This window comes from Gavia stellata, chromosome 10 (assembly GCF_030936135.1).
Source record: "Gavia stellata isolate bGavSte3 chromosome 10, bGavSte3.hap2, whole genome shotgun sequence".
NCBI classification, from domain to species: domain Eukaryota; kingdom Metazoa; phylum Chordata; class Aves; order Gaviiformes; family Gaviidae; genus Gavia; species Gavia stellata.
Window position 1 is genome coordinate 3666767 of NC_082603.1, and position 13041 is coordinate 3679807.

The following is a 13041-nucleotide window of genomic DNA, read 5'->3' on the forward strand; positions in this document are numbered from 1 at the left end:
AAAGGGGGAGGAGTAGGAGAAGAGAGAGCTAGTTCAATCACAATCATTACATAAAGCTCATGATCAATGGACAGATGCTGTCAGGGCCCTGAGTGCACTGAGAGGCCATGACCAGCCGCACAAAAGCCCCACTTGCACGTTCTGCCCGTGGATCCAGGAGCTCTGTTTTGGCAGAGGCTTGGGCCTTCAGTCCCTGCCGGAGCAGGTCTGTCTGCCTCCAGTCCCGCCTCTGGTCCCGTCTCCTGGAGGACCCTCAACCCCACATTGTAGGTATATGCTTATGAACACCGACGGGGTGGGGGCCAGGAGGATGGGGCCAGGCTTTTTTCAGTGGTGCCCAGTGACAGGACGAGAGGTAACGGGCACAAACTTGGTCATAGGAAGTTCCACCTAAACATGAGGAGGAACTTCTTTACTTTGAGGGTGGCAGAGCGCTGGAACAAGCTGCCCAGAGAGGTTGTGGAGTCTCCTTCTCTGGAGATACTCACAACTCGCCTGGACGCATTCCTGCTCTAGGTGACCCTGCTCTGGCGGGGGGGGTTGGACTGGATGAGCTCGAGCTCCCTTCCAACCCCCGTCATTCTGTGATTCTGTAGCTTCCCTCCTGAACAAAGCCCTTGGGCAAGCTCTAGCTCATCCCCATCCCTGTCTCAAGCCTTATCTCCTGCTGTTCCTCGCTGCACTCCCTGGATGGACCCTGGACCTGGTTCATTGCCATGCCTGGGACTGCTGACGGACCCTGCCACCAGCACCCAGCCCTGGCCTGTGTTTAGACCCCATGGGATGGCACCCCAATAGCGAGGGCACTGTGGGTGCTGGGGTCACCCTTGGCTCCCAGCTCGTCCTCCCTCATGAGGCAACCCTGCTCCTGCTCCAGGAGAGATGCTGGCCCGTTACACCTTCTACAAAAGGCTCTTTTTATGTTCTTTATATATCTCTCTATATATTTACTTGCTGGAGTGGGATGAAGAGCTTGTTTTGCTGCTACTCTCTGAGCCAACCCATAGCCCAGAACAGCTTCTTCCTTACACTGCAAAAGCAGCACCTTTCCCAAGCAAGCTATACAGGTGAGCCACTTCTGTTCACAAAAGGTGAAAACACAGTTTTAATTCACATGGAAAACACTTTCTTTGCACACATTGATCACAAATACACGACTAGACAAAACCTGAGGGGAGGGTTTGGTTTTGTTTTGATTTTTTTTTTTTAAACCCTGCTGCTTCCTTATAGGAATAAAATAGTAAATTATTGACTTACCAAGGGTGTTCTCAGAGTTACACAAATACATCATAAACCTAGATAACAAATGCAATTTTATTACATCTCCCACATGAACATAACGCCAAAGTGGGTTTTGGTTCTATTCTTCTCTTTCACTGCCTGAAACATGTGTTTAGGACTGACCCATGTTTACTTAGATAAGAAGCAGGCTATCACCAAACTGTGTTGGAACAGAGTGGATAAAAACAAAGACATTGTTAAACTAAAAAAAACATCATTTCAACTGAATTAGAAAAGTGAGGAAACCCAGAGTCCGGTGTAATCCTGGAAGATGTTCATGCACTTCAGCCCTACGCTGCAATACACTCATCTGCTTTTCTTTAGCTTTCAAGCATTGAAGCAAGATCTACTTTATAACATGAGCTGCTGAAATCATGAACAACATGAAAGCTACCCTGTCAGGAGCTCAGCCGGAATTTGAATTTAAGCAATGAAAATCTCCTCCTTTGAAACTCACTGTGATATTTAAAGTTTTGCCCCCCCTGAGATGGGGTTTTCGGAGAATGGGTGCCTACGCGCCACTCACTTCCATGGAGTTCAGATTAAGCACTGCATGGAACAAGTGCCAGAGATATTTGTTCATGTTTGAAAATGTCTTTAAAAAAAGGTTATTGTCTCCAAATATCCAGTATGGTATTAGGACACTGCATGGTGCTGGTCCCCTCATGCATAATCACTACTGTCCCTAAAATGAGTAAGATCTGACATTGCAGACAGCCAAATGAGCTGGAGCAATTACTGTTTGAGTGCTAACCAGCTGACCGACAGAGTCAATAAAATAAACGCTGCCAGGCAAAGTGAGCTGTGTGTTTGTGCGAAGCCTAGTGCAGCAAGACCTTCTGATCATGGCATGCACTCACAGTCAACACGACAGAAGTTATATTCCTTAAGCTACGGCTTTCCAGATAGTTTCAGTTCAGTGAGGATGGCCATGCTGTCTTTCAGAAGAAAGAATTTCTCGTTCTCAATTTTAGCGGGTTTTTTTCTGACAGTTGAGGGAAAGGGAGAGGCAACAGCAAGGTGTTATTCACTGAAAACACTTCTAATGTATTTTCCCCACTTCAAATCTTATCTGAAAACTTCCCAGCTTCAGAACTCCAAACGGCCAGAAGACGATCTGCAGAATTGTGGGCACAGGAACAAGGCAGGTTTAGGAAGTTCTCTCATATTAATTAAGGACATCTGAAGAGTCTTGCCAGGCCCACAGATATTTTGAAGTGTTCTGAGCAACAACCTAAGACTGAAGTTTTGAATAAGATGACACTTCTAAGCCTGCCTATTAAGGAAAGAGCCTTCAAGACAGACTAATCTCTACAAAGGTTTGGGCACAATATTTTTGGAGATGATGATGCATAATTAGGGAAGGTAAGTCATAGTCCCAACCCCCCCTTGCTATTCTCTTCCTGTATACAGTGGGCATGTTTTAAAAGTTTCAATTATTTTAGCATCTTTTGGCACTTACTTCAAATGCATGTGGCATACGTCAAAAATAAGTCAGAGCTCTGCTGTCTTGGGCAGCGGACTGAGATACCCACATGGATGAGGCACGGGAGACACCGGGAAGGAAATAATTGACTGTCACAAGGCAGGGATTAGTGGAAGTGAGACAAAGCCATAAAACATACAGGAAGAAAGAAAACACCAACATGAGAAAACTCACGACGAGTTGATAAAGATTTTGGGTTTTAAATAGTGGTATTGGTGAACAAGCAGCCAAGTAAAGCTACCACCTCCCAGTTCAGTTATGGGTGCCACAGAGCAGTGTATTTGTTTCGGGTGGCTAAGCTGAACTCTTCGATTTGGTGAGAAAAAGGAGTCCTCTCTGTGAGACTGGTTGCTGCTTTCCCAACACCGCAGACCGACTGCCACCACACAGAACAGGTCAATACTTGCCGTAGTTAGATACTCTAACTTTCCTGCTTGGATTTTGAACTACGGCATTTTCTAAAGATTTGGGAAGAAGTATCAACACAGGAGAAAGCTGTTGAAAAAAAACAAGCGAGGAAGAGCAGAGCAGAGCAAAGTGATCTGACATCAGGTCCCTCACACATCTTCTCCATGCTGTCCATCTCTAAAACAAGGGTGGGTCTGTAATACAAACCGGGAAAGTTGTGAAGATGACTCCACTAGAGCTTGTGAAGCAATCAGATACTATGTGCAACAATCAGTTTTTCAATCTCATTATGATACCTCAGTGCTAAAGACTTCCTTTTCTAGCATTCTCCCAGCTGCTCTGAGCTAAATTGGTTTATAAACTATCGTGCTTTGCGTTCAGCTTTATTGAGACTGGTTTGTTGTTAATAACAGAAATCCTATCCGGCAATTGCAGCACGGATATTCCCAATTTGGCAGAAGACTCTTACCTGCCATGTTTACTCTCACTTTTGCAAAGCACCCAAGAGCTCCATATAAACATCTGGATAAGACTCGCAGATTAATAAACAGATTCTAAAATGTTTTTTTTTTTCCCCCACAACAAATCACATTACCAGTTATTTTCTTACACAAAAAATTATGTCAATAACCTCCTCCCCAAATGAACATCCTATGATTTTTTTAAAAAGGCATGAATAAAATTCATCTACAAGAGACGTTATATTACTAAAACATATGCTGAAATCAACAACGCTCAAGGCTCTAACATGGCATTTTGTTCTTCATTGGTATTTACATTGTTATAGTTCTTATGTATTGCCCTGGAAATCAGCTTTGAAGTGGAATGATGAATAAATGAAGATTTATTATTACTATCCTTATTAGAGGGATTTTAAAGTCATTAGAGACCAACAAGACATAATAATCATATTATATTCAATCTTCTCTAGAACATCTCCTTTGATAGGCCTGCTAACTCAATTATTTAAATATATATTACAGCAAAATGCAGCGTGTCTTCTACACTTTGAGATAAGATGGAAATTTTTATGTTTTGTTTTCAGTGAACTAGAATTTGTTCTTACAGAATGCATGGGTTTCATGGTGGGTTTCTCAGTTTTAAACACTAGAGTTTCCAATTTACAGTGAACACTTGGCTCAATGCGTCTGCTCAACTGAAAAAAAAGTTAAAATCTGGGGAGGAAATAAGGTACTGGAGCACAATCTTAACCTGCAGTGACTTTTAAAAGTAAAAAAAAAAAAAAAAAATCCTCACAGAAGCGATGATCTCTCAAATAATCAGTAGACTTTGCTTCAACCAACCACCACCAGGCAAGAAGGAAAAAGCATCTAGAGGCTCTGAGGAAGAACAGAAGCAGAACTGCACCACTCTGAGCAGTTCAGAAGATAGTTTCTGAATTCAAAGTGACATCTATAGTTGAGCAAAAAGTACTGATTAGATTAGAAATTAGAAAGATTAGAAAAAAAATATCCAAACACTGTATACCTGGAAATTATCTCCCTGTTTTCTAAAAAGGATGGCTAAACCCAAAGACAAACATCACAACCCCTGAAGAAAGCTTTGGAAATGTTAAATGGTCTTCTAGACAGGCCACCTTCCGAGGGCTTGGAGGGAGGGTTGCAAAACAAGTACAAGGCTCATGGCATGCAAGCTGAGCGACAACAAAAAGGCAGAGGGCAAAGCTGCAGCCCGTTGGTGCTCCTAACTCCTGCACGGCTTCTTTGCCTGCTTCCCCCCTGAAAGGAAGAGGAAAAAGTGCTGAAGGACTAGAAGGGTGTTCAGAGCAAAGGAAGTCAAAGTTGGCAATGCGATAATGATGCTGTTCTGGCAACTTCTGCAACGTGAAGGGAGAATGCAAGGCACAGAGAGCAAGGAGCTGCACAGGAATTACTTAGGTCCCTTCCATCCTTCCTTTACTCATGAGGTCCTGTACCATGAGCTTAACCCAAATGAGAATCACAGAATCATTAAGGTTGGAAAAGACTTGTAAGACCATCAAGTCCAACCATCAACCCAACACCACCATGCCCACTAAAGCATGTCCCACAGTGCCACGTCCACACGTTCCTTGAACACCTCCAGTGATGGTGACTCCACCACTTCCCTGGGCAGCTTATTCCAGTGTCTCACCACTCTCTCAGGAAAGACATTTTTCCTAATATCCAGCCTGAACCTCCCCTGGCGCAACTTGAGGCCATTTCCTCTCATCTTATTGCTTGTTACTTGGAAGGAGAGACCACCACCCATCTCACCACAACCCCCTTTCAGGCAGTTGTAGAGAGCGATGAGGTCTCCCCTCAGCCTCCTCTTCTCCAGACTGAACAACCCCAGCTCCCTCAGCCGCTCCTCATCAGACTTGTGCTCCAGACCAGACCCCTCACCAGCTTTACACAGTTCTGAGACCACCTCGATGTCTTCTTCAGTCCAGACAACTAAGGATTGTTGGACTGCATGTACAGCAGACCTCTTTCACAGCAAGAATCCAAGTTTAACTACAACCAGACAGCCCTCCTCTCCTCCCCCAGCACTCTCATTATAGTTACAGCTCTTTTCCATCAGTTACAAGAGGGAATATTAGAACTCCAGCCTATGACTAACCCGCTTCTCTGCCCTCTGAAACTTCCATCATTATTCAGCCTTAACAACAGATATGGTATAGTGTAGCCACTGGCTCTGTATCACTGTAGGCTGGCACTGGTAGATCTTATTGCCCAGCTGGAAAACAAGTGCAATGGTAATGATGACCATCTAGTTCATTCCTCGGTAGCTCCACTTGCTACTTGTGGAGCTGCAATTATAGCAGTGGAGCAAAACAGGAAAGCTCTTGAGCACCAGAGAAGATGGAGCTCACAGAAAAATCACACGAACAACTGCACTTATTTGTGGAAAAAGGGTGGTATGTTGGAAAGCGAAAGGTTCTTCAGCTCTGTGGCTAATGCTTTCAACCACACGCCACAAAAATCCTTAAGTGGCAAAAAAACCCAGCAGCCTAAGGCAAAGGTAAGAGCAAAACTGGCTAGAACAAAATAAAGTCTTTTCATACCTCCCCTCACTCGAAATGACCTATTTAACACAAAAGCAAGATGGAAAGTACAATCCTTACTGTTGACTCTTTCTGCCTGCAGCTTGCTGGGGCATGATGTTCAAGGAAGAAAGAGGAGTACCGTTTTCATCTCAGGTGTTAGGCAAACAGCGAGGGGCAATATACTGTAAGCCACGTCTTTCAGATCACCCCAGCTGCCCCGGGAAGGCAGCACCAGCACTGAGGTGTTTTCCTTTAATTCTGTCATTGCTGTTCCAAGTCCTCCAGGATTTTCTCCACTTGTGAAACATCTGAGGCAATCTGGGCTACCACAACTACGAAGCTCGTACCTGCTAGTTCTGCATAGGTGCTTTACGTCAGATTAGTCCCCTTACGTCAGATTAGTCCCCTTACGTCAGATTAGTCCCCAGATGTGAACACTGCAAGTGTTCATCATCTATGAACATCATCATTTATGGATACTAATACTTGCAGGATGTTATCAATGCTATCGCTACATCAGCCACCTTCCAACCCCACTTGTCATCTGTTTCTTTTCCTTTGCTGCCTCCTTCCCCAAAACCTCTTACCGATTGCCTCTAATTCTCTTTCCATTACCTTCTCGCTCCTCATGAACCATCTGATTTCCCCGCCACTCACCCTGGTCTTGCTCTGCCTAGTCATTCTGCAGTTAATTTTCGATCCTGACAGGCTGCAGAGATACTCTGCTCTTGGCCACTGGCTGGATGAGACACTTCTGTCCCTTCCCAGCAATAAGCCAGGAACCATGCAGCAGCTCTTGGTACCTGGAACTGGATGGGGAAAGACATGATGGAAGTGCAGCAGTGCTTTTTAACCTTTGTTGACTCTGTGGATCCTCTTGTATCCCTGGGAACTTATTCTAAGATATGTCATCCTAGCTGAGATTGTCTGTTCAGATGTAGCATGACTACACCCTCTCCTTGCTGGAGTTGATGATGACAGCCCTCTGACACCGGACTGACTTCATCCTTGATGACTTAAGGAATAACTCTCCAGAATACGTTACATGGAATTAATTTGGGACTAACAACTTGAAAGTTGAATAGAAAATGAAGTGGGCAGAATACTCTAAGCTTTCAGATCTAACTCATAACAAACAATGCAATTGCCACTACGATTTCCAATGTGAAAGAAGGGGGAGCAAGAACAGTGTTCAGTCTCCTGTGAAAGAGCTCTAGGCATTTGGCAAGTCCAGAAGATTGTTAAGAAGGACAATAAATATGATGTTAAGGTGTATTTTTCTTGCCTCTCTATTTTATATTGGAAAAATTGTGTCAAGGAACTATGCAAGGCACTGGACATGTGAAGCACGAAGCCACGTGCTTCTGGGCATCTAAGCATCCTCTTGATCATTTATAACTCCCCAAAGGACAGCAGTAAAGCCAGGTACACTCCAGCTCGCATTTCTCATACACCCAATTCCTGATCTGGAGGCTGTCCCTCAGCAGCAAGGGAAGAACATGGCTTTTGTGCTCATTCTGGTTACCATTCAACAAATCACTTAAGTCAGACTCCAACTCTTCGCTAAAAAAGGATCAGTCATTGAACTGGATCTTTAGCAACAACAAACTGCGTACTTAAACTAAAATATGTGCCAGAAAATGGTTAACAGCAGGCAGTGTCCCTGATATTGATAGGTTTCTGTAAAATAGGGCATGATTGAGAGCCCTCAGATGGATCCCAGAATACCTAAATGATACTGCTGACACCAGTCCAGCTCTATAAAGTGGGAGTCCTTTAAAATCCCTTTGGTCTTCTTGAACCTCTGCCTCCAGAAGTTACTTTAGGTTTCCTACCATTAGTTACGATCTTTGGCCCGCAGCATGCAGTTAACCAAAAAAAAGCTGACGCACACACATTGCCAAAAATTGCTCCCTCACTAAGTATCAGCTAAAATATAAACGCAAATTCCTTTGAGAAACTAATAGAGCTTTCTGTTCGTGACAGCACTTAAAGCCTGTTTTAAATAAAGCAACATACCAAACTCACAATTCCAAACCCGGCATCTCTCGGGTTAGCGAAGGAGCACACGCAGGAAAATAACCCATCGTTTAGACCTGAAGTTTGCTGAACAGCTACTTGCTCTTCAGATTACGCCTCTAGCTATTCTTACTTTGGGATCCACCGCTGGGAACAAGCTAGCCCCCAGAAAGGTTGAAAAGTGAAATATCATTGCTTTTGAAATTAAAGGGAGATATTTTTTGCTGCTAGATGCGTCATTCCCACTTCTACACAAACAATTGCTATAAAAACCACCAGAGAAGAGAAGTTTGGCACACTCAGTAGCAATGCACCTATTTTAAGAATAACAGTACCAAGTTAGCTTATTCACAGCTGACTTGACTTTCAGATAGGTAGCTGGGCAGATCTAGAAATCTCATTTCTGAACAGTCTTCCAGATAATTCCTAACATTTAAAAAACAGAATTCTTGTTTAGAACATTCTCTAAAAAACTTAGTTTATACTAACAGAATTTAGGGGGGAAAAAAAAAAAAAAGAATTATGAAGCTGACTATACATTTTATCTTATTCAACTCCCCCGATGCACAAGTGTCTGTGATAATACCTGGATCATAGACCAGTCTTCCCACACAGTGAAACAGATGTTTTCATCCCACGTTCAGAGCTTCCCAGTACCAATGAATCCCTCACAGAAGGTTATTTCTAGTTTCACTGTACCTTCAAATCCTGTTTGCTATAGGATGTCAGAACTAATGTTTTATGGCTTTACAGGACAAGAGTATTGAGAAATTATTTTTCTTACTGAACAGATTTTTATTTTTAGGAAATGAGTCAATTATCTTGGTACCTAATGACAAATATAGAACAGAGACACTATATAAATATGAGGGGGTTGTGCAACTCATCATCTTTGAACTATTCCAGCAGTCATGGAGTTAAAGACAGTGCAGTACTGTACATCACTTAGAATGTTAATTTTCCACTAAGGATTTCACCCCGACCTGTGTTTCAGGCATCATGGTACTGTCCCTTGGAGGGGCCAACTGCACTATCATCGTGATTTATTTTAGCATGCATTTTCCTTTATATTTTGTGAAGGGTTAAGGCTCCCAAATACACCTTCCAGAACATTCACAATGTTGGGAGAAAGATGAAATCCTGCACCACTTACCACCAAACACATCTCCGTTCTGATAGTTTTTCCCCTTCTGAGTTTCCTCTTCGTTTTGAACAGTAGAAACATGCTTGGCGGAGGCACAGCCCATAGCTTCATTCAGACAGCTCCAGCTGGACCGAAACACAAATCATGTCTAGAGACGCACGCTCATTGTTTGAAAAATAATCCACCTTCCCACGTGGTTGTCAAGACACTTTTACCTAAAGATGGCAAAAGAGAGAGAAACATATTGACAAAAGGTAACCTCTAAATGTAGATCTTCAGGAAGACAAATAATGGCGTTTGTGAAGAGAAGTACAAGAGCACAGGCTGTCTCAGTCATCTTAGGTCATTAAAACCGTATTCAATAAACATCTGATATAGGCAGATCATGATAGAGGAAGACCAATCCTGCCTTGGGACAAGAACTCAATGTCTCCTCCATCCCTATTCTTTAATCACAGAATCATTAAGGTTGGAAAAGACCTGTAAGATCATCAAGTCCAACCATCAACCCAACCCCACCATGCCCACTAAACCATGTCCCACAGTGCCACGTCTACATGGTTTTTGAACACCTCCAGGGATGGTGACTCCACCACCTCCCTGGGCAGCTTATTCCAGTGTCTCACCACTCTCTCAGGAAAGACATTTTTCCTAATATCCAGCCTGAACCTCCCCTGGCACAACATGAGGCCATTTCCTCTTGTCCTATCACTTGTCACTTGGGAGAAGACACTAACACCCACCTCTCTGCAACCCCCTTTCAGGTAGTTGTAGAGAGCGAAGAGGTCTCCCCTCAGCCTCCTCTTCTCCAGACTGAACAACCCCAGCTCCCTCAGCCGCTCCTCATCAGACTTGTGCTCCAGACCCCTCACCAGCTCCGTCGCCCTTCTCTGGACACGCTCCACCACCTCAGTGTCCTTCTTGGAGTGAGGGGCCCAAAACTGAACACAGCATTCGAGGTGCGGCCGCACCAGCGCCAAGTACAGGGACAGGATCACCTCCCTACTCCTGCTGCCCACACTATTTCTGATACAGGCCAGGATGCCGTTGGCCTTCTTGGCCACCTGGGCACACTGCTGGCTCATCTTCAGCCGGCTGTGGAGCAACATCCCCAGTGGCTTGAAGAAAGCAACATGCACACAAACATGTTTCCCAACAGAACACAGGGGTTTTTTGGAAAGAAGGTAAGAAACCAGCAATATCTGCTCCTCCTGTTCCTTTTACCAATCTACCCATGAAGCCAGATTTCTTACAAAGCATTTTAGTGATTAAGAGCTGCTAATTGCAAGCGTTCAGACAAAATACCCGCTCTAAATCAATTAAAGATCTTACGTTAATAGATGTGAAAGGCGATAGCCAGCTGTATTATCTTTTTTCGACATGATCATTACTCTAGTGGATCCATAAAACCTCCACCGCTCAGAAAGGCAACTATCCCCATTTTAAGATGGAATAACACTCCCTGAACAATCCAGATGCCACATAAAACAAAAGGGGGAAGAAAAAGCTAGTTTATAGCTGCAATATTTTGTATTTTTTTAAGAAAAATAATTAAAACCACAAACTGTTGAATGATCAAATGGTTCCACACTCAAACAAAACCACCTTCAAAGTTGGGTGAGATGACATGGCTTGCCTTTCTACCGGCCAAACCTTTTGGAAGAGGAGAAGAGCTAGAGGAAAATGAGAACCACCCCTTTTTGCTGAGTTGTTTAGTTCAGCTATAGCATAAGATCATACACACAATTTCTTAACTCATTACTTCTGGGTATTTACTTAAAAGGATGTGGCCCATTTTACTTCATGCCAACAAGAATTTTATCTACAACATCAGTCGGGCACTCTTACCTAGAATACAGCAGTATCCATCCCACCAGAAATGGATAACACCAAAGAAAATCTTTTGAGTTTTAGTTCCCTCTGCGCTCAGCACAAACAGCACGCCTGCCCGTGCCAAGGCAGCACCGTGACACATCAGGACGTAGTTACGGGGCCTCCGCAGCCGCCCTCGGAGGCATTTCCCTGCCCATCCCCAAAGTCACGGAAACGAGGACGTGGCCAGCTGGGTCGAGAGCGATTCCGCTTCTGTTATTGCAGCCGCAGGTTCCCTGATGAGTGGCTTCTTCCATGCAAGGGGAAGGACTCTGGATGCAGAACCACCTCGCACTTCTACTCACAGACTTCCATCTTGCTCTGCACAGAAGAGTGCTTTTCTCCACTAAAACTCAAAGCGTACAACATATATATATATATATATGCGCTCAATCCCTGTTCTAAGCAGCTAAACCTCCCGGTCACACCTGTAGTGTATTTCTCTTTATGTTCAGTATATTCCCCCACATGCTTTCTCCTTTTTTTCTTCCTGCTATATACTCACACTTGAGCACAAATTTCTAATTACCCCATCCTTCTCTTCTCCCTTAGCCACAGCTAGCTACTCACCCAAAAACACAGGATTTTAAACCAGGCATTCATGCTGGGAGTGGAAGGGAGCGAGCAGATCCCCCTTGAGCTATTTTTTTTAACCCTATATGGTTACATGATTTTTTTTTAAAAAAAGAAAACCTAGGTTTTGCAGCAAAAGTCAGTATTAAGCTAGGGAAGCTTTCTGCTTCCTCAAGCAACTGCCAAAGCTATTCTTCTAACCGTTTTAATCCATCTGCTTGTCACTTGTATAGACAAAGCTATAACCCTGCTAAGAAACAAAATCGCTCTCAAGATCCCTCCCTGCGCATCCAAGCAGTCAATATCCAGAGCAGGCCACCCTAATTACGCTGCCTCGCGTCGTAAATACTGATAAACTCATTTTACGTAAACTATATTAGTTGTTCTTAAGTTTTTGCAACGCAGTGACAATTCATCTTCACGTGCATCCAAAGAGCGTGACAGCCTGCATTAAGGTAACAGGTCTTCGTCTCGCTGTTGGGGTGGGAAAAGAGGATCCATAAGGATTTCAAGCATCAGCCACACTGTGCTTGCTCAGGAGGTAGGTCAAGACACACAGAGGTGTGGGAGATGGAGGAGAAATAGCAGACTGGGAAGGGCAACTGCTAACTGGACTGGAAATGAAATGTGGACTAATTTTCTTGGAGGATGCAAATTTGCTTAAAGACAATAGCTTTTACTAGACCAGCTGAAACAAATGAGGGGGTAAAAATGATCAAGTTTTTCACCACAGAGTCCCTGTTTCAGATTTCAAATAAAAGCAGGAGCCTCAAGGCGAGCAGAGCCTGAGAACAGTAACTTTGATTTCTGATTTAAAATATAACCAGTTACATTATCCCAGAGAAAAGGATGTGGCCAGCTATGGGGCAAAGAGCAAGGGGGGACCTGATGTAACCCCAGAAAAGACAAGGAGGTATGTAGATGGGACCGCTAACAGGCTGTACGTGGGGGGAAATCACTGCATGCCGCAAACCCAGCACCTCTGTCACAGAACTGCACTCACAGAAGTACCTGCTGAATGAATTATGCTGTCGCCATATTCAACTATTTTTTCCTCTTTCTTCTTCCGTCTCTCAGCAGGGACCATTTACAAAAGGGAAACAGCCGCTTAGGAATAAAAACCAAATGTATTTCATAACATAGCAGTGGGGAGGGGATTTTTTGGGAAGCCTTATAGACAGCCAACACGCAGCGAAACAAATTGCAAAATACTTAATCATTGATCAGTAC

General features: G+C 43.8%; 1 protein-coding gene across 1 annotated transcript in view; it reads right to left on the bottom strand.

Moving 5' to 3' along the window:
• Positions 1-13041, bottom strand: part of C10H1orf21 (chromosome 10 C1orf21 homolog) — a 129806-nt gene that overhangs the window by 70109 nt on the left and 46656 nt on the right. Inside the window, exon 2 of the mRNA XM_059822156.1 lies at positions 9376-9581. Coding sequence (XP_059678139.1) covers positions 9376-9469 — 94 coding nt within the window. The 5' untranslated portion in view covers positions 9470-9581. The remainder of the gene's footprint in view (positions 1-9375; positions 9582-13041) is intronic.